The sequence below is a fragment of the Cervus canadensis genome, chromosome 1 (genome assembly GCF_019320065.1).
Source record: "Cervus canadensis isolate Bull #8, Minnesota chromosome 1, ASM1932006v1, whole genome shotgun sequence".
NCBI classification, from domain to species: Eukaryota; Metazoa; Chordata; class Mammalia; order Artiodactyla; family Cervidae; genus Cervus; species Cervus canadensis.
In genome coordinates this window covers 32,188,229-32,209,475 of record NC_057386.1, presented here as the reverse complement: position 1 = coordinate 32,209,475, position 21,247 = coordinate 32,188,229, and the positions used below count along the sequence as shown (strand labels likewise).

The following is a 21,247-nucleotide window of genomic DNA, read 5'->3' as shown; positions in this document are numbered from 1 at the left end:
GGCTCTAGGCTCTTCTGTCCATGGGATTCTTCAGACATGAATACTGGAGTGGGTTGCCATGCCCTCTTCCAGGGGATAATCCCAAACGAGGGATGGAGCCCCGCTTCTCTTACATCCCCTGCATTAGCAGGAGGGTTCTTTACCGCCGGCACCACCTAGGAAGCCCCTGACTGGTTGTGAATGAAGTTGCTTAGTCTGTCCAACTCTGAGACCCCATGGGCTGTAACCTGCCAGGCTCCTCCGTCCATGGGATTTTCCAGGCAAGAATACTGGAGTGGGTTGCCATTTCCTCTCCAGGGGATCTTCCCCACCCAGGGATCGAATCCAGGTCTGTCTGCATTGCAGGCAGATGCTTTACCGTCTGAGCCACCAGGGAAGCCCTGTGGTGGAATCAAGCCCAACCTGATTGGCTGGGGGGAGACAAATCAGATGATCAACTGGGAAGGAAAGTCATAAATTTCTCCAAAGCACTTCAGTCTGGAGCTTTCTAGGGTCCGTTAATTACTAGGGAATAAGATTCGGCACATCTGTTCTGTGTGCATTTAATGCCCGTGATCAGACACTTAGATACTCAGGGTACTAAACAGAGCCTGGGGCATATACACATTTAAAAGAATAAAACAAAAGTGGGATTACAACACACATAGTATTTGGGGGCCTGCGTTTTTTACTCAACAAGTTACTAAACGTCTTTTCATCTCAGTAACCTCATTTCTATGATGTCATTTTACTCAGTTGCTTATTTTTGGCTCCGCCGGGTCTTTGTTGCTACTCTGGCTTTCTCTAGTTGCAGCAAGCAGAAGCTACTCTCAAGTTGCGCTGTGCTGGCTTCTCCTTGCAGTAGCCTCTCTTGTTGCAGAGCATGGGCTTCAGTAGTTGCAGTTCCCCGGCTCTAGAGCACAGGCTCAGTGGTTGTGCCGCACAGGTTTAGTTGTTCCACAGCACGGGATCTTTCCAGATCAGGGGTCAAACCCATTTCCTGCATTGGTAGGCAGATTCTTAACCACTGAACCATCAGGGAAGCCCTATGATCTCATTTTTAATGACTGAGTAGGATTCCACCAAATGACTCTGGTACAATATATTCAACTATTACTATGTACAATATTTAAGCTTTTTGGAATTGGCAGATTATTAAAAAGAATACATCAATGAACACCCTTGTAGCTAAACATTTGCACATCCATAATTATTCATAGGTTATAAACTTCCAGGAATGGAATTTCTGGGAGAAAAGATAATTATTTTTAATGCTTTAGCGAACACCCTCCCGCCCCACTTCCTGAGTAACACTGGTATTTTTGTTCTATTTTTAGGTTTACCAATTTGATGGGGGAAAAGGTGTCTCATCATTTAGTTCTGCATTTTCTTTACTACTAGTGAGGGTGAATATTTTGGAGGGGTGTTGCTCAGCTGTTAACGGTTCTTTCTGGATGTGCTTGAATCATATCCTTGTATTGATACTTCCATTGGTGTGTTTGCTTATTTTTTCAATTGACAAAAGAACTCTTCATGGGCTTGATATATTGTTCGTTGCAAATATTTTTCTTAGTTGGTTATTTACTTTCCACTTATGGTGGAAAGTAAATGGTGGGTTCTGCTATAGAGAAGCTTTAATTTCATGCTCTCAAATCTGTCAGCCTTTTATTATCTGTGCCTTGGGTGGGAGGACACTTTTGCCATCTGTTCTCCACTCCAGGCTCATGTAACCTATTTTTCTTCCATTACTTTCATGGTCTTGATTTCCACACTTAAACATTGAATCCATCTGAAAGATATTTTTATGCTTGCATTAGCACTCAATGCTTTTTGAGATAGAATTTTAACCTGTCAATTTTCAGTCTGTCAATTATCCTAATACCATTTATTAAACGACCAATTTTTTCATTACTGACTTGTGGATGCTTCTTTGTCATATAATACATTTTTATACAGTTAATCTATTCTGAGACATTCTATTTCATTCCATTTATTTATCTATTCTATAACAATACTGTACTATTTTAATAACCATAGCCTTACAGTACTTTTAAAGACCTAGTAGGGAAATATTCCTTTCTTACTTTTCCCTAGAATACATAAATAAATACATAAATAAATGCCACTGTAGAGCATTTATTCTGTTCAATAGACTTTATTTTGTCAAAATTTAAAAGATATTGGTATTTTTGATCACTGCTGCTACTGCTAAATCACTTCAGTCATGTCTGACTCTCTGTGACCCCATCCCTGGGATTCTCCAGGCAAGAACACTGGAGTGGGTTGCCATTTCCTTCTCCAATGCATAAAAGTGAAAAGTGAAAGTGAAGTCGCTCAGCCATGTCCGACTCTTCGCGACCCTATGGGCTGCAGCCTACCAGGCTCCTCCGTCTATGGGGTTTTCCAGGCAAGAGTACTGGAGTGGGGTGCCATTGCCTTCTCCGATTTTTGATCACAGTTACATTTATTTCCATAATACTGGATGTTATTACAATATTGATTCAATCCAACAAAGTCTCTTAAATTCATCCTTCAGTAAAGTTTGTTGTCTCTGTGTAGGTTATTCACATTTCTTTATTTATTTTATATTTTTAGTTGCTATTGTAAATTATTTTTCCCAATTATGTTTTCTTATGAGTTGATGCTATCATATGAAAAAGCTCTTAGCTCCCTGATTATTAGTTTGACACTGCTTTGGGTGATTCTCATAGTCTTGATAGATAAGCAATTGTTTGAACTCTGTGAAATTAAAATTTTATCTTCTCTGGAAGAGGAAATGTTCTTTACTTTTGTCTTTTTGCATAAGCAAAATTGTATAAGCACAAAGAGGAAGGTTGTTAATAATGGAAATGTATTCTAGTATTTCACTATGGGTTGTTACCTTATTAAGGACCCTTCCATATATTAATAGTTTCCACATATTGGAGGGGCTTTGAATATCAGGATTGGATGTTGAATTTTTTTTTTAACCGAGATATTTTTATTCAGAATAGATACTGAATTTTATCAAATGTTTCAGAGGCATCTACTAGGATGCTTAAGTGATTTTATTCCTTTGAGCCACTGATATGAGGAATTACTCAAATGAGGGGCCACCTGTCAGTAAATTGTACTTGATTATGTTTTCCTTGCTCTTACAATAGCTTTGTTAGACCTTGTTTCCATGTTGGTTAAAGCAGTAGTCCCAACTCTTTTTGAACTTCCCTGGTAGCTCAGATGGTAAAGAATCTGCCTGAAATGCAGGAGACCTGGGTTCAATCCCTGGGTTGGGATGATCCCCTGGAGAAGGAATGGCAACCCACTCCAGCATTCTTGCCTGGAGAATGCCATGGACAGAGGAGCCTGGTGGGCTATAGTCCATGGGGTCGCATAGAGTCGGACATGACTGAGTGACTAACACTTTCCCTTTTCAACCTTTTTTGGCACCAGGGTCTGGTCTCATGGAAGACAATTTTTTCACAGATTGGGGGGGATAGTTCCAGGATGATTCAAGCATATTACGTTTACTGTGTGCTCTATTTCTATTATTATTACATCAGCTCCACCTCAGATCATCAGGCATTAGATCCTGGAGGCTGGGGACCCCTGTGTTATGGCGCCTGCAGTTTCTCAAGAACCCTGAATACCACTCGCCCACACCTGTCATGGTGTCCATCTACCTGTTCATTCCTGGCACCAGCCACCTTCCCCGGCCACAACCAAGTCCATCCACACATGCATCCCCCTATCTGCTCTGGGGTAAAAGAGAACAAACAAGGGCCTCTTGTCAACACTGTGGGGGCTTCTCTGTCTGACCTGGACAGCCTCAGAGACCAATTCCTTGGCAAACCAGAGCAGAGGCACAAGCCATGAGATGGGGTCTCCTTAACCTGAGCCTCCGCTCAGCTTCCCCTGAGAATTCCTCCTGGAGTTACTGCTGGTGTTCCCTGCTCTCATTCTTCTGGTGTTGATGCAGACATGGAGCATGAGCGCGGTATGAAGAGGGACTCCAAGGTTGTGAGGCGGGCCACGGACAGAGAAGAGCTGAGGGATGCGAGGTGAGGAGGGTCCTAGCCAAAGCCCAGTTTCAGAAGGGCGGGAAATCTCCTGACCTGCAGGGTCCCTGCCTCACGTGCTGGCCCCCTCCACACTCACCTGGGGCCTTCAGTTCAGCATCGATGAAGGTGAGCAGTTCCTGGCAGATGCTGCAGTAAGGAACGGGCCAGGTCAGGAATCGGTGGTAGGTTCTAGATGCCTTCAGAAGGAGGTCTGAGTCTGGCGGGAAGTGTGGCGTCTGGGGTGGAGAGGGAGTAGCAGGCAGGAGAAGTCCAGGTGAGAAAAAGTTCACTGATATTCCAGGGCAGGCCTGGCTTCTTTCGGGAATGTTCCACAAAGGGCACACCTTTCCTGGCAGCAGTGTGTCCCACGGAGAAGGTGGGCAGAATTGAAAGTTACCCACAAGAAGTGAGTTACAGATGGCTGGGTGAGATGGTGCCCAAGTACGTCTCTATGACAGGGGCCTGGCTTTCACTAAACATAACAATTTACCAAATTCTGAAAAGCTGTCCCCTCGGAGGTCATCCTAAATGGGGCCACTGCTGCCACGGAATGGTCTTCAGGGCTAAATCGTCTTTATTTAAATATCCTCATGAGAGGCAAATGTTTATTCTTTTTGAAGTGGATTGACTCAATCTACATGGAGTCATCTGGTGCCACTGGTCTGGTGAACAGGGGGTGACCACATTGGGGGAGCTGACCACTGGGGGTACAAAAGGAGGTGGACACCACATCTCTTAGCAGAATCTCTCTGTGACTGTGACCAGGCTGTGACTGCATCCCTTCCATGGGTCCCCAGATAGTCCCAGCAGGATGGTGTCCATGGGGAGTCACTGGAGGTCTCTCAAATGGTCATCTGAAGCCATCAGAGGGCTGACACCCATCTGCAGTGTCATTGGTGGACAGTTCCTCTCACTGTGCCTTTATCCTCTGAGCTGTGACGGCTCTGCCCCCATCCCCCATGGAGGCTGTTCTTCCCTTCCCTCCCCCGCCGCCCCCGGGCTGGCCCATCTGGGAACTTACACAGAGGACAGTGGAGTAGAACAGCAGGGCCAGGGGGGCCAGGAGGTCATAGGTGCCCTTCTCTTGGACCTGTGTAGGGGACAGGAGGGGGAGGGGCTCGCTCATGGGGTGCACAACCCAACACTGCTCTCTTCTCTTATTTCTTTTATTTCTTTCTTTTCTTTTTTTTGTTAAGTGAAAAGTAATCACAGGACAAACTTGTGGAAAATAAAAGTTAGAAAAGCCCCTCAATATCCTCCTTCCAAACTTAGCCACTGCTAATATTTCAACTTACTGCTCCCTACACGTTTCTCTATGTATTTTCCTTTGCAAAGCTGTAATCATTGGGTGTGTATTTTTACACTTCATGTCTTTTACATACAGTATCATAAATGGATTTCTGTCTTGCTACATCATCTCTAAGACCACCTTTTTCCCCCTCCTGGTTATACGGTTATCTATTATTTGCGTTGTATATATGTTTTCCAGTTTGTTGTTGAACTTTTAATTTTGTGGAGTTTTTAAAAAGTCTTTATTGAATTTGTTATAATATTACTATTTCTGATTTATTTTTTATGTTTTGTTTTTTGGGTCACGAGGCATGTGGGATCTAAGCTCACCGATCAGGGATCAAACCCGCATCCCCCGCATTGGAAGGCAAAGTCCTAACCACTGGACTACCAGGGAAGTCCCATTTTAATGGATTTTTTTTTTTTTTGATGTATATAAATTACAAATGTTAACTTTTTCCTTTCTGGATTAAAAAAAGTTAAAAAAAAATTTTTTTTTCCATGTTCTTTGGCCACATCCTGCAACTTGCAGAATCTTAGTTCCCCAGCCAGGGATTGAACCCAGGCAACAACAGTGAAAGCATTGAGTTCTAACGACTGGACCATCAGGGAAATCCCTAAAATTTTATAATGTATTAAATTTTGTTTCTACTCTTGGGTACTATTCTCATTTTTATTAGCTGTCTAATACTCCTTCTGGTAGATCTCCATAATTTATTAGCTTTGTTTTATACACTTGAAATTATTTCTTGCTATTATAAGTACTCATGCAATGAAAACTTTTGTGCACACTTCTATAATTTGGATTATCTACCTATGACAGAGTTCAAGAAGTAGAATCAATGGTTCAAAGACTATAACCATATTTATGATCTTGGAAATATATTGCCAAACTGCTTTCCCAAAGAATTTTGCCATTTATAATACCTTGTATGTATGAAAGTACCAGTTTCACCACGCCTTTCCCTGCAAGGGTTATTTCAAAGTTTTTGCAAATTTGCTAGGCAAAAGCTGTGTTGTTATGGTTTTCATTTGCATTTATTTTATTATAACTGAGGCAACATTTTCCATATTATTTACAAGTTCTGTTTCTTCTTTTGTGAGTGGTCTATTTGATAGAGCTCACCCACTCCATCATAAACACACATATATACACATGATTTGGAATTCTTTGGTTAAAATGTTTGTGGTCTCCCCACTCACTGTGGAATTCATGGGGGTTGAAGAGGCAGAGAAAGGCACGCCACCTCTGCTGTGGCCGGTGAAGTCAGCAGGATGAAATTTAGAATTCTCCTTCTCTTTTACCCCGAAGAGACTATGTGTCCAGCACATCTGCTGCTCAGCTGGCCCCTTCTGTTGGGTTAGTTAAAAAGTTCACTTGGGATTTTCTGTAAAAACCCACATGAACTTTTTGGTCAATCCAATATAAAACTGTCCCTTATTGCTACACAGTAGTTGTTCCTTTATATTGGGTTCATAAGATAAGCAGCCTCGAGGTGGTTTAGCCCTTCGAAGCTGGTCTGCTTGTGACCAGGAAAAGCATCAGGTAAATGGTGATGTCAGAACTGGCCTTGGCTGTCTTAATGAACCAAGACTCTCTTCTTACAGGTAAAAAATCAGCTGAGAAAGACACGTGTTTTCTAACGTAGTCATGTATTAAAACAGAAAGAAGAAAGAATGAAAGGAAAACTTAAAAGAAAACTCTTATAAAAAAGTCAGTCTCTGTAGGGACTTGTGGCTGTTCTGGAAGCCTAGCCCAAACCAGCTTTAAACCTACTCTTCTTTAAGTCATAAAAGCCTATTTATTGAACTGTTGGGCTTCTCTGGCGGCTCAAGTGGTAAAGAATCCGCCTGCAATGCAGGAGACGTGGGTTCAGTCCCTGGATTGGGAAGATCCCCTGGAGGAGGAAATGCAACCCCCTCCAGTGTTCTCACCTGAAGAATCCCCATGGACAGAGGAGCCTGGCTGGCTGCAGTCCGTGGGGTTGCAAAGAATCGGATATGACTGACAAGCAACTGAGCATGCACGCACAAGGAACAGTTAGAGGAGGTCTCAGGTTACTTCTCCGATCAGATCAGTTTTCACTTTTGTGTTTTTGTTCTCATGGGACTTTTCGAGGAAAGGAATTCGGCAGAGATTCCTCTCTCCTTCGTAGTCAATCCTTTGACTTATAAGGAGCGGGTGGGCCAAGTCACTTCAGTCATGTCTAACTCTTTGTGACCCCATGGACTGTAGCCTGCCAGGCTCCTCTGTCCATAGAACTCTCCAGGCAAGAATACTGGAGTGGGTTGCCATTTCCTTCTCCAGGAGATCTTCCCGACCCAGGGATTGGACTGGCGTCTCTTATGTCTCCTACACTGGCAGGCGAGTTCTTTATCACTAGGGCCACCTGTGGCATAAAAGCACTGTCTTAAGGAGCAGCGTAAACTTGGGCCCCTGGCTCATATAGCACGCGTTCTTAGTGAAAGTACCATGTCCCTCCCCTGAGGACTTAGATCCACAAGCACCGCTGAAGCAGAGAACTCAGGCTTCCAGTGCCTCCGCCAAGCCCCCTGGCAGTCCAGGCACTCTCGAACAGACCTTCAGAACGTGCGTTCTAAGTCACTTCAGTCATGTCCGACTCTGTGCGACCCTATGGACTATAGCCTGCCAGACTTCTCTGTCCATTGGATTCTCCAGGCCAGAATACTGGAGTGGGTTGCCATTCACTCCTCCAGGGGATCTTCCTGACCCAGCAACTGAACCCGCATCTCTTACGTCTCCTGCATTGGCAGGCGGGTTTTTTTTTTTTACCACTGAGCTACCAGGGAAGCCTTATGGGGACCTATTTCTCGACTCTACAAGGCTGAACCCAGTGCCACCCTTCAAAGCCAGGCTGAGCCCTCACCTCTCGGGTCTTCTGCAGGATCTGCTCCAGGAGGATAAGGAAGTGGCCCGGGTCCCTGCTCACCAGCTCCTGCAAGCTCCAGCAGTTCAGACACAACCCAGCTGGAAAGAGAGGAAAGGCCAGGGGTCAGCTCAGGGTTGGAGAGAATTGGGCATTCCCGGGGCTGCACTGGGGCATTACCTTCTGATGGAAGAGTCTCAGAAAATTCTAGACCAACACACTGGACCCTGTCAGGCACCATCCAGATAACAGTAAGCTTCTTCCCACTGAGACAGGAGGTTCAAGTAACACAGAGGGGCTGGGATCCCCCTTACAGGCCAAGGAACAGGCCACAACTCTGCTCCCTGTCCCTCCAGAGAGGACCAGCCTGCCCACAACCTCTGAGATTCAGGGAAGGGGGACAGGAGCAGAGATGGGTGGAGGAACAAAGACAGGTGCCCCACAAGCTCCATCCCAGGACATGAGGCTGAGTCTGTGACGGCCACGGGACCTCCCGGGACTGCCGGGCGGTGGAGCCTGGGAAGGGGAAGCACCATTCATTTCTGTTTTAAAAGTGACAATTAGCATTCTGTCACCCTGTAACTCCCCCAGACTTTATTAGTTGTCAATCTGCTTCCCTGCAATCAGTAAGGGTAAACCCCCAAGTTAAAGAGGTGGTCATGGAGGTCTGTATGTGTGTGTGAGATAGGGGGGTGAGAGCAGTGGGGGTGTAAGTGGCCCCCTCTTGTGTCTGAGCTCCTTCCAAAGTCCTGAAGGCCCTGAACACTGCATTCCTAGGGTCACAGGTTTTGGTAACATTTGCCAAAGTCGGATATCTTTACATTCTTTAACTTCACAATGGCCCCTCAATTCTGTAAACTTAGTCTCCTTAAAATCTGGGTGGGAGGCCAGAAGGAAGAAAACTGCCATTTATTGAGCACCTACTGTGTACCTTTAGTCATGTACAGATGGGAGAGTTGGACCATAAAGAAGGCTGAGCACCAAAGAATTGATGGTGCTGGAGAAGACTCTTGAGAGTCCCTAAGACAATAAGATCAAACCAGTCAATCCTAAAGGGAATCAATCCTGAATATTCATTGGAAGGATTGATGTTGATGCTCCAATACTTTGGCCACCTGATGCAAAGAGCCAACTCACTGGAAAAGATCCTGATGCTGGAAAAGACTGAAGGCAAGAGGAGAAGGGGGTCAGCAGAGGATGAGGTGGTTAGATAGCATCACTGACTCAATAGACATGAGTTTCAGCAAGTTCCAGGAGATAGTGAAGGACAGGAAAGCCTGGTCTGCTGCAGTCCATGGGGCTGTGAAGAGTAGGACACAACGGAGCAACTGGACAACAAAAACTGTACCTATAAGTCGCCAGGATTTTCATACATCACCTCCATTGAGTCTCCCATCCTCTCCTTGGGAAGGTGGTTCCTGCTATTATTATTCCCGTTTTACAGGCCCTGAGAGGCTAAGGGACTTGCGTAAGTTCCTGTAGCCCATGAGAGTCATCTGTAAGTCAGATCTGCTTAATTCCAAAGGCCAAGGAAAGCCTCTCTGAGAAGGTGACGTGTGAGCTGAGACTCGAATGAGAGGGAGCCTGAGAGAGAAAAATCCCAGGCAGCAAGTGCAAAGGTCCTGAGGTAAGAAGGAACCAGGTATGTTCAAGGCACATGCATATCTATCTCATAGGGTAGTTAGGGAGGCAAGTGAGATAGGGAAAATCTTTAAGAGCATAAGGAGTTATTACAGTTAGGCACCAGCCTTGGAGACACAACTGCCCCAGTCTACAGATACCCCCGCTTCTCAGTCCTGGGGGTCACATGACATGGAGAACTCCTACTTTCTGAAGGTCTGCCGAGATTCTCCATTGTCTTATGGGGAAGAGGAGGATGAGGCTATGGAGAGAACTAGAAATCAGGTAAAATGGGAGAATTCTGGGGAGGGCTGTTCATGGAGTCTCAACTGCCCTTCTGAAATCAGCAGCTGAGTTTCTAAGCAGACCTTAGGGAGGCAGACTTCCAGCACCCGAGGAGGATGAAGAAGACAGCATGGGGGAGGGGAGAAACGGCCACCCCCTGACCCAGGGCAACTCTCCATCAGGTGCCAAGCACCTGCCTATGTGAGGTCCGAGTCACGCAGACAGGGTTGGAACCAAAATCTGCTGGCCCCGAGCCTGGCCCAGTGTTCCCTGCAGCCCCTCAATGCGCCTCCTCCCCGGGTCCCTGGGAACCTACCTGACCAGGAGGTGGAGCGGCGGCTGAGGCTGAGCCCATGCAAGCAGCGCTCCAGGGCGTGCTGGATGCGGTCCTCTGTGCATGTTGTGGCCCCTTGCTGCATCCTGAGTCATCGCCTGCGTGGGAGACAGACGCTGGTCAGTCTGGAGACCCCCAGGCTTGAGGAGTACAAGGCCGAGCAGGGCAGCCAGTGGAGACAGCGGGCACTCACAGCCGTCAGTTGGCTGCCTCCAGGGCTGGGCTGGCCCCCGGCTGTGCTGCTCAGAGAGGCAAGACAGGTCGCTTTCGGGCCACCCGACAGCACAGCCTAGGGAAGTGAGGGGTCGGGGGAGGAGGGGAGTGGAGAGGTGCGGGCCCCACAGGTAGGGGTGAGTGTCTCCAAGAGCCTGGGGAATGCCTGGGACATGGCCAGCCCCATTGCTGGGCAGGAGGACCTCAAAGGAAAAACCAGCATCACTTGGGGGACTTTCTTCTGAATTTCCAGGCTTGAGTCCCCCAACCCCCAGGGACGGGCAGGCAGGGAGTCTGTTCCTGATGACCACATTGCAGAGATCCCCCTCGGTGTGTCAGGGGCCTCCCGCCTTCACAGGCGCCGCCCCCTCCCCCAACCACACCCCCTGCTCAGGTGCCCAGGCCCCAGGCACCCGGTCCTTTCCTGCCCTCACCTCCACTTTGGCTGTTTTTCTTTGCTTTCTCTGAGGCTTAGCAAAGTTACCAGTTACTCAAAGACCTTCCTTGGCTTAGTCTTTCAGCGAATCACCTCTTCTCTCCTGCTGAGGAGGGACAGGGGTACTGAGCTCAGGCTGGAGGGCTGCTGAGGAGGAGATCTAAGAAGGGGTTTTAGCACCAGATGGGGAACAGTGCCAAGGGCCACATTCTGAAAGCCTGCAGCAGGGCCAGCTTCACACTGAAGCGTGGGCTCCTGGGTCCCCAGGGAAACTGTGACAGGTCACCTAGTGCAGGGAATAAGCTTGGTGTTTGGCATCAACAGACTTGGACTCAAATCTCCAGTCTAGTATTTTTAGCCACGCACTAGGCAATGTCTTTCACTTCTCTGTACCTCAGTTTACCTAGCTGTAAAATAGGTATGATGAGGGTACTAAGCCTCCAGGGCTGTTGGGGAAATTGAATGCCAGGGTGCATGCACTGAGCAAGCTTTCAAGACAGGAAAACTTTCCTGCTACAGTCTTTTCTGCAATCCCTCTTTCCTAGGGAATTTCCCTGCATTCACCCCATCCAGGCTGACCCCACAGCTGGCCAGTCAGGCCAGGTCACAGAGGGAAGCCGAGGAAGCATTGTCCAGCTCTGCGGAACAGGGGAAGGACCCGGAAACCACAAGCAGAAGCACAAAGCTCGGAGCTGAGCCATGCAAATGACATGCAAAGACGCAGGACATCCTGGCCTGGACCCAGTGGTCAGCTCACAGAAGCCCAGCAGGCAAACCCTCCCACTTCCCCAGCTGGGGAGGAATGAGACATTGAGGGAAACAGAAGCCCTTTGTGAGCGGCTCAGCATCACCTCACTTTAGCGATGTCCCTGGGATGGCGTGGGGCCCGCAATGCTTGAACGGTCTTTCCTCCAGGGATTTACTAACCCCAGGCACTAAGGATGGCCCTGCGCTAGGGGTAAAGAATTCACCTGCCAATGCGGGAGACACAAGAGACACGGGTTCAATCTAGGATACTAGGATGGACTGGAGCTATTTTGTTGGTTCTTCACCTGGAGGGCCTCCAGCCTGGTAAGGGAAACAGCAGTAAGAAGCTGAAGACTGGACACTTTGGGGGGAAGCCAGAGGGAGCGTGGGCACTCTGTAGCACAGAGAGGTTAAACAACTTGCCTAAGGTCACACAGCTAGGGGGTGGCAATCCAGACAGTCTGGCTCTTTGGCCCAGTCAGATACAGTTACTGGGAGAAAAATAAAATTAACACGTGTATCTACCGCAGCGAGTGTAGACTAAGTTAACTAACATGATCTTGCTTTAGGAGACCTCCATTCCCACCACATGGCTGCCTACCGCAGCCCTGCCTGCTCCAGGAAGAGGACCAGGGCCCCCAGAAGCAACAACCTCGGCTGGACTGAGCAATGACCACGATGGCTCTAGGGGCCCAGGTGTTCTCTGGCTCAGAGCGAAGGCAGAACCTGGTGTGTTCCCATTCCCTTCGTTCAGTCATGTCTGACTCTTTGTGACCCCACAGACTGTAGCCTGCCAGACTTCTCTGTCTATGGGATTCTCCAGGTAAGAATACTGGGTTGCCATTTCCTCCTCCCGGGGATCTTCCTGATCCAGGATCAAACTTGTGTCTCCTGCATTGGCAGGTGGATTCTTTATCACTGAGCCATCCCAGTGAACTAAGTTTAAAGGTCCCTCCGTCCAATCCCTGCTGCAACAGACAAGCTGGCTGCTTCAGAAGGCAGGAATGGGTGCCCTCCAGTGTCCCAGCATATCTGATGCAAAGGCAGGATGCAAATGCACATCCTCAGCCGACATCACGTCTGCCGCCACCCTGTCCTCAGAGCAGTGTCCTCGGGCTGCTGACAGTGGACAGCACGGACGCTAAAAGCTGCTCCCCAGCACCCCATCCAGTGCCGCGGGGCCAGGCTTCTCCCCGTCTCTGGGCCCCGAGCGACTTTCTCATCTCCTGGCCTGTGTCCTCCGCTGCTCATTCGAAGACAACCAAGACCTTATCCTCAGGGCACTGGGCAGTCTCCCTGGTACCCTGAGGCCATCTCGAGCTTGACCCGGCTCTTCACAGAGGCAGGACCTCCCTGAGGTGCTGGGTCCTGGGAGCCGAGGGATGGGAGCCGGGTCGGAGATCCTGGCTGCCCCGGGGGGTTAGCCCAGCACACTGCGGTTCGCAGCCCAGCCCTCTGGCATGCTCACTTCCGTCTGATGAGTCAGTCATCAGCCGCCTTTGGTGACTTGTCAGCAGAACTCCAGTGGCTTTGGGGCGGAGATGAAAGGGGAAGAGGGGGTACCTCTCCCTCCTGAGGATGACTTTTCTCAAAGGCTTCGTGGGCAAGGCCTGGCTTCCCTTGGCATCCCCCTCCCAGCCCCCCAGCCCCCAGCCCTGCCGCTTTACTACCAGGAGGTCAAGTTGTGAAATTCCAGCTACTGCCAGGAATGGGAATTGCCCGCCTCTTTTGCCCTCAATGGGGTAGTGTTGAAACACTCAACAGCAGGGACTGCCTCCACCTCCGAGTTCTTCTTCTGAGCCAGTAAGGATGAGTCCTCATTGGAGACATGAACAAGACAATGAGGCCAGGGAGGCCTGGTGGCTCGGGAGTGTGGGGAGCGGGTGCTGGAGGGCAGAGGGAGACTGCCTCTTCTCATGATGACATGACCCCGTGATGCAAGACAGGAGGCACTTCCCCTCATGGGCAGGGTCGGCCTGGTTTCCTGATGCAGCCCCGCATGCGGCTAGGAAGAGAGGTTCTTTTCTTGAGGAATTTAGTGGAAAACAGCAGAATTGTGGAGTCTACATCTCCCAGAGAGGGAAGTATGGGCCTCCAGGCTCTGGCAACACCCCACACTGCTTCCTTTGTATTCTGAAATATTCCAGGCCCACGTTTTGAAGACTTAGTCCCATAGGTGGTCATATGAGAAACAACAAGGCCTCTGGTGCTGGGCTGACCCCACTGCTTCGGTCCTGGGTCACCCCTTCCTCTCCCCCTTCCTACGGTCCTCTGAGGCTTCATCTCCCTACTGTGTCACCAGTTTCCTCCTCATGTCTCTTCGTAGGGTACAATCTCTTCTTCGAACTAATTTGTAAAAATTTCATTTGCAATGCAGAAAGGATATGCCAGAAACCGAAGAGACTGGGGTGAGATGGAAGGGATAAGGGAATGAGACGGGGCAGGCAGTGGGGTGGGGTGAGAAAGTGTAGCTCTTCTCTGGCTTCAACTTGTGGAACCATAGCAATATTTTACATATCTCAAATGAAATAAATAGAGGACTTCCCTGCTGGTCCAGTGGCTAAGACTCTGCGCTCCCAGTGCGGGGGGCCCAGGTCTGACCCCTGGTCAGGGAACTAGATCCCATATGCTGCAACTAAGACTTGGTGCAGCCAAATACATACATAAATTTTAAAAATTTAAAAAATGAAATAAATCAACCAGGATCCGGGGAGGCACGGGGGGAAAAAGTAGGAACCAAACAACAAATTACCTTCATTGTACTATTAAATGATTAGCAGAACTACACTGTAAGGAACGGGGAATATAGAAACTAACCTGAGTAACTGGAAAATAGTACTTCCACTGCATACTGTAAGGCTAAAGACAAAAAGAACCACATATGAATACTGCGTTCTAGTTAATAAACTTGCTTCTTATAGAGATGTGGGTTATACCAGAATTGAAAGAGACACGTGTACCCCAATGTTCATTGCAGCACTGTTTATAATAGCCAGGACATGGAAGCAACCTAGATGTCCATCAGCAGACAAATGGATAAGAAAGCTGTGGTACATATACACAATGGAATATTACTGAGCCATTAAAAAGAAAAGATCTGAATCAGTTCTAATGAGGTGGATGAAACTGAAGCCTGTTATACAGAGTGAAGTAAGCCAGAAAGAAAAACACCAATACAGTATACTAACGCATATATATGGAATTTAGAAAGATGGTAACGACAACCCTATATGTGAGACAGCAAAAGAGACACAGATGTACAGAACAGTCTTTTGGACTCTGTGGGAGAGGGCAAGGGTGGGATGATTTGGGAGAATGGCATTGAAACATGTATATTATCATATGTGAAATGAATCGCCAGTCCAGGTTCGATGCATGAGATAGGGTGCTCGGAGCGGGTGCACTGGGATGACCCAGAGGGATGGGATGGGGAGGGAGGTGGGAGAGGGGTTCAGGATGGGGAACATATGTACATCCGTGGTGGATTCATGTCAATGTATGGAAAAACCACTATAATATTGTAAAGTGATTAGCCTCCAATTAAAATAAATAAATTTGTATTAAAAAAAAAGAGATGTGGGTTATAAATCCTGAAACTCCTTCATGTGTATGTTGGTTGTGTGTGTGCTCAGTCATGTTTGACTGACTGAACCCACCTCCTACTACTGTAGCCCACTGCTTTGTCCATGGAATCTCCCAAACAACAATATTGGAGTGGGTTGCTGTTTCCTTCTCCAGGGGATATGCCCGACCCAGGGATCAAACCTGTGTCTCCTGCATTCCTGCATTACAGGTGGATTCTTTACCACTAGCGCCTGTATGCTAGGACTGAACAAATTAGCAAACAGATCACAGATAATGAGAGCCAGTTTCTTACTGTTAGAAAAAGAAGTTACAGATAAGGAAAGGGACAAGTCTAGAATGAGCCATCTCCTGGTGTTGGACTGGAATTGGAGAAATCAGTATCAACTCATGGTTTTTAATGTCTACTCAGATAGATGCATATCTGTTCAGTTGCTCAGTCGTGTCTGACTCTTTGCGACCCCATGGACTGCAGCATGCCGAGCTTCTCTGTCCTTCACCATCTCCCAGAGCTTGCTCAAACTCATGTCCATTGAGTCAGTGATGCCATCCATCTCTGTCATCCCCTTCTCTTCCAGACCTCAATCTTTCCCAGCACCAGGGTCTTTTCCAGTGAGTCAGCTCTTCACATCAGGTGGCCAAAGTATTGGAGCAACAACAACAGATGGATACATATAGAAGTGAAAAAACCATTTGTGTGGACTATGAATTAATATGCGTATCTGTATTTTCTAGCTCTGTCTGTTGAGAGAGCCTAGAAACAATGACTTCCCAGTAATGATAAGCACCCCCAGGAACCAGACTTTGGTTTCTAAATATCATTTTCCCATCAAAGGAACCAAGGCTTCCTAGACAAACAGCTGATTTTAGGATTGGGGCAGGATAAAGCTGGAGGCTTGGTACATCTTGTAGAACCAGAAAATAAATCAATATTTAGAAAAAGATGTGTGCATGCTCAGTTGTGTCTGACTCTTTGTGACCCCATGGACTACAGCCCACCAGGTTCCTCTCTCCATGGATTCTCTAGGCAAGAATACTGGAGTGGGTTGCCAATTCCCCCTTCAGGGGATCTTCTTGACCCAGGGATCGAACTTGCAGCTCCTGCGGCTCCTGCATTGGCAGGCAGATTCTTTACCACTGAGCCACTGATGGGGAATGTTAAAAGGCATAGGAGCCAACTTAAAGGGGCTGCCAATGGTCAAAGCCAGGATAGTCTGAACAACTAAATAATGAAAGTGTTGGATAATAATTCACAGGATGAAATAAATACCCATGAGTCTACACTAATGTCATAAATTATAAAGTAAAACAATCAATAAATGGAAGAGAAAGGACAGGTCTTCTTCACAAAAGAATTCCAGTTAATAAATGTGACAGGAATGAGAGAAATACAAAATGACCATTAGACCAACACCACAGTTCTAATTATTACAGGCAAGAACCACTAATAGATGCTAAAATCTGTGAGTGAAAATCTGAGAGAAAACAAGATATGTGCATAGTCTTTTGAGTATTTTCCCCAATAAACTGATCAATTACAAGAAAAAATAACATCACAGTAGAGAAATCCAGCCCTGCTTTAACTTCATGACTAAATTTAATATCACCAATAATAACACACGTCAACATCAGGTATCCTCCCATATCCTGATTCGAGTCACTAAGAGAGACACAACATCACTTCTGTGGGATTCTTGCCAAAAATTCCCAACCACACAAACCAAATCATGAGTAACCATTCAAAACCAAATGTAGGGACTTCCCTGGCGGTCCAGTGGTTAAGGGTCTAAGACACTTCTAAGGCATGGGGCACAGGTTCGAGCCCTGACTGGGGTAGTTAAGATCTCACATGCCTCACAGTGTGGCCAAAACAAACAAAACAAAAGAACTGAATGCAGACAAATTCTATAAAATAATTCACCAAAGAGTCAAGGTCATAAAATATAAGGCAAGACTTAGTAACTGTTGCAGACTGGAGGAGACTAAGGAGACGCAAAAGCTAAATGTGATGTGGGATCCTGGACTAGATTCTGGAACTGAAAGGGGATGTTAGGGGACACTGGCTAGAATTCAAGTAAGGATTTGGATCATTATCATTTCCTGGTTTGGATAATTGCACCACGTCATATAAACTGCTAACATTAAGGGAAGCTTGGTGAAGAGTATGTTGTTGCTGTTGTTGTTTATTCGCTAAATCGTGTCCGACTCTTTATGACCCCATGGACTGTAGCCCGCCAGGCTCCTTTGTCCATGAGATTTCCCAGGCAAGAATACTGGAGAGGGTTGCCATTCTCCAGGGGACCTTCCTGACCCAGGGATCAAACCCACGTCTCCTTGGCAGGAGGATTCTTTACCACTGAGCCATCTGGGAAGCCCTGGTGAAGGGTATACCTGGGTCTATACAACCCTTTCATAGTTACATAGGTTTAACATACCCTTTATATATCTTTCCAAGTGGTTATCCAAAGCTTCACTGCCCTTCATGAACTTGATTAGATTTAATGAACAGTCACAGGTCCTAATTACTTGTGGGTGGGCCAATGCAGAACTGGCTGCCTCAAAATCCCCTAATCTCACGTTCCTAAACTGGAGTTGAGAATCTCTGGGGGTTTAGAGGGTCTCTGAGGCCTTTCTGGAAGAATGCTTAAACCGTATTTTCATTTTGATGGCAATTAGGAAAAATTAGTATTTAATAGTTAATACAATGCTGAAGCTGAAGCTCCAATACTTTGGCCATCTGATGCGAAGGGAAAGACCCTGATGGGAAAGATTCATGGGACAGACCCTGATGTTGGGAAAGATTGAGGGCAGGAGGAAAGGGGGGCAGCAGAGGATGAGATAGATAGCATCACCGACTCAGTGGGTGTGAATTTGAGCAAACTCTGGGAGATAGTGGAGAACAAAGGAGCCTGGCGTGCTGTAGTCTGTGGGGTTATAGAGTCAGACACTACTTAGTGACTGAACAATAACAACATTAATATATTCTAGAATATCTTGATAACACTATGACCAAATATTACCATAAAAGGTTGATGCATTTGTTTCTATCATCAATTTGGTGTCCCCTAAAAGGACAGTGTTGTTAGTGTCTGGGAGAGCTCAAGGTTGTGCATAACAGGTTAACAAATGAAAAATATTTAGAACAGTGCCTGGTACATAATAAATATTCAATAAATGTGATCAATTAGCTATCAGGGTGCTTTCTCAGTATACACATTTCAACTCCAGGTGGCTTTGAGATCAGGCTAAGAAAACACTCCCTGGATGACTCTGATGTACAGTAACATTTTCTATTTTACAAATACACTCAAACCCACATCCCCACCACACAATGCATCATACTAGAAAGCCACCTTAGAGACCACCTAGTGCGACTCTCCCATTCTACAAAATCTTGCGATTTTAGCTCCTCTCTTAATCTGAATGTCGTAATATTGTTTTCTCTTAAAATAGGGATCCAGATTTGTGTTAAAAATTTTCACACAACATCACAAGAAAATGGGGGCTCTGAGCAATGAAGGACTTGCTCAGATTAGAGAGTGGCCAATCTCATATGATCCAGCAATCCCTCTCATGGGCATATATCCAGACAAAACTATAATTTGAAAGGATGCACGCACCCCTATGTTCATAGCAGAGCTGTTCACAATAGCCAAGACATGGAAACAACCCAGATGTCCATCTGCGGATGAATGGATAAAGAAGATGTAGCACATATACACAACGGGATACCGCTCAGTCATAACAAAGAATGAAATCATGCCCTTTTCAGTAACATGGATGGAACTATAGATTACCCTACTAAGTGAAGAAAGTCAGAAAGAGAAAGACAAATAAATGCCATATGGTATCTCACTTATATGTGGACTCTAAACTATGACACAAATGAACTTATCAATGAAACAGAAACAGACTCACGGATACAGAAAATAGATTTGTGGTTGCCAAAGGAAAGAGGAGTCAGGGAGGGATGGATTGGGAGTTTGGGATCAGTAGATGCAAACTATTATACAGAGAATAGATAAACAAGGAGGTCCTACTGTAGAGCGCAGGGAACTATATTCAATATTCTGTGATAAGCCATAATGGAAAGGAATATGAAAAAGAATTTGTATACATATATGTGTATGTATATAACAGAATCATTCTGCTCTTCAGCAGAAATCAATACAACACTGTAAATCAACTATTCATCAATAAATTTTTTAAAGAAGAAAGCGGTGAATCTATAACTAGAATTTGAGTCCAGAACCCTAGGACAGTCATGGAATCCTCCGGATTGAGTGAGAATCAGACACTATTGTCTGGCAGTGAGTGACCTCTGCTCCTCTCCTCAAGGTTAATTTTAGAATTCTTTTTCAAATTTATTCCAGAGTTTTTGGGCTGTGTAGATATTCAACTACTTCATGGGTCAATTTTGCAAATTTAGATTTTCTGATGGTATCATTCATCTTAGTCAGATTTTTAACTTTCTTAGCAAGGATCTAGATCTAGAATTCCTATATACTTTTAAAAATTATTTTTGAATCTTGCGATTTTAGCTCCTCTCTTAATCTGAATGTTGTAATATTGTTTTCTCTTAAAACAGGGATCCAGATTTGTGTTAAAAATTTTCACACAACATAACAATTCCTGAAAGAATTATTTTTGAAATTTATAGTAAACATAATAATTACAATAATCATGGTTTTTTTTTTTCCTGAACAGTGACTTTAAGTTCGGTTTATTTCATTGCTTGCTGTTTTGTTTTGTACCATGCTATCCCTATCTACGAGTTCTTTATTTTAATTCATTTGTTGCTCAGCCAGGGTATTTTGAGTAACTCCAGGAAGAGTGTGTGGGCGAGGAACTTTCTGAGGCTGTATGTGTTTTGTGTCATTCATGGAGGCTTACTACGAATTACAGCTTTGCCGACTATAGAACTGGCATAATTTATAGTTTTTCACCCTCAAAATGTTTATAGAAAGCCAAAATAATGAAATGAAAAATGGCTACCACAAATAAGAGAATCAGATAAGGTGGCTGGATACAAATTAAAGTTGAAGTTAATATCATTCAGACACATAAGAAACAGAAATGGTGTTGGAAAGAGACCCACATACACAGCAACAAAAAGAATAAAATAAGAGAAAATAAGCTTTTAAAATCTGCAGGAATTCAGTGAAGTAAAACTTTTGAGGAACATAAAGGAAGGCAAATAAACAGAAATGCATAATCTTTCGGTAGATAGGAAAATTCAGTATCATAAAGAATTAATTCAAAATGAATCAGAGAATTAAATATAAAGAGTTTAAACTGCAAAACTCGGAAGAAAACAGGAGGAACACTGCATCACATTAGCTTTGTCAATGAGTTCTTGGAAAAGACACCACAGCACAGGCAATAAAAGGGAAAAATAGATAAACTTGACTACATTAAAATTTAAAACTCTTGCATCAAAGGAAAAAATCAAGAGCGTAAAAAAGGCAGCCTACAGAGAGGGAGAGGATATTTGCAAATTGTATGTCTAACAAGGAGGTGATATCCAAAATATACAAAGAACTCCTGCAACTCAACACAAACAAAAAACTCAATTAAAAATGGTCAAAGGTCTTGAATAAACATTTCTCCAAAAATACACAATTGGCCAATGAGCACATGAAAAGATGCTCAACATTACTAACCATTAGGGAAATCCACATCAAAGCCACAGTGAGTACCACTGCACATCCATTAGCATGTCATTATGAAAAACAAAAATAAGTGTTAGTGAGGATGTGGAGCAATTGGAACCCTTGTGCACTGTTGGTGGGAAAGTAAAATGGGGCAGCCACTATAGAAAATGGCATGCTGATTG

General features: G+C 45.5%; 1 protein-coding gene across 4 annotated transcripts in view; it reads right to left on the bottom strand.

Moving 5' to 3' along the window:
- Nucleotides 1-21,247, bottom strand: part of PIK3R5 (phosphoinositide-3-kinase regulatory subunit 5) — a 74,904-nt gene that overhangs the window by 17,147 nt on the left and 36,510 nt on the right. For all 4 annotated transcript variants that reach the window (XM_043474376.1, XM_043474370.1, XM_043474392.1 and 1 more), the window contains exons 2-5: nt 10,416-10,531; nt 8,195-8,295; nt 5,038-5,106; nt 4,114-4,252 (exon numbers count right to left, since the gene is read on the bottom strand). In XM_043474376.1, coding sequence (XP_043330311.1) covers nt 4,114-4,252; nt 5,038-5,106; nt 8,195-8,295; nt 10,416-10,518 — 412 coding nt within the window. In that variant the 5' untranslated portion in view covers nt 10,519-10,531. The remainder of the gene's footprint in view (nt 1-4,113; nt 4,253-5,037; nt 5,107-8,194; nt 8,296-10,415; nt 10,532-21,247) is intronic.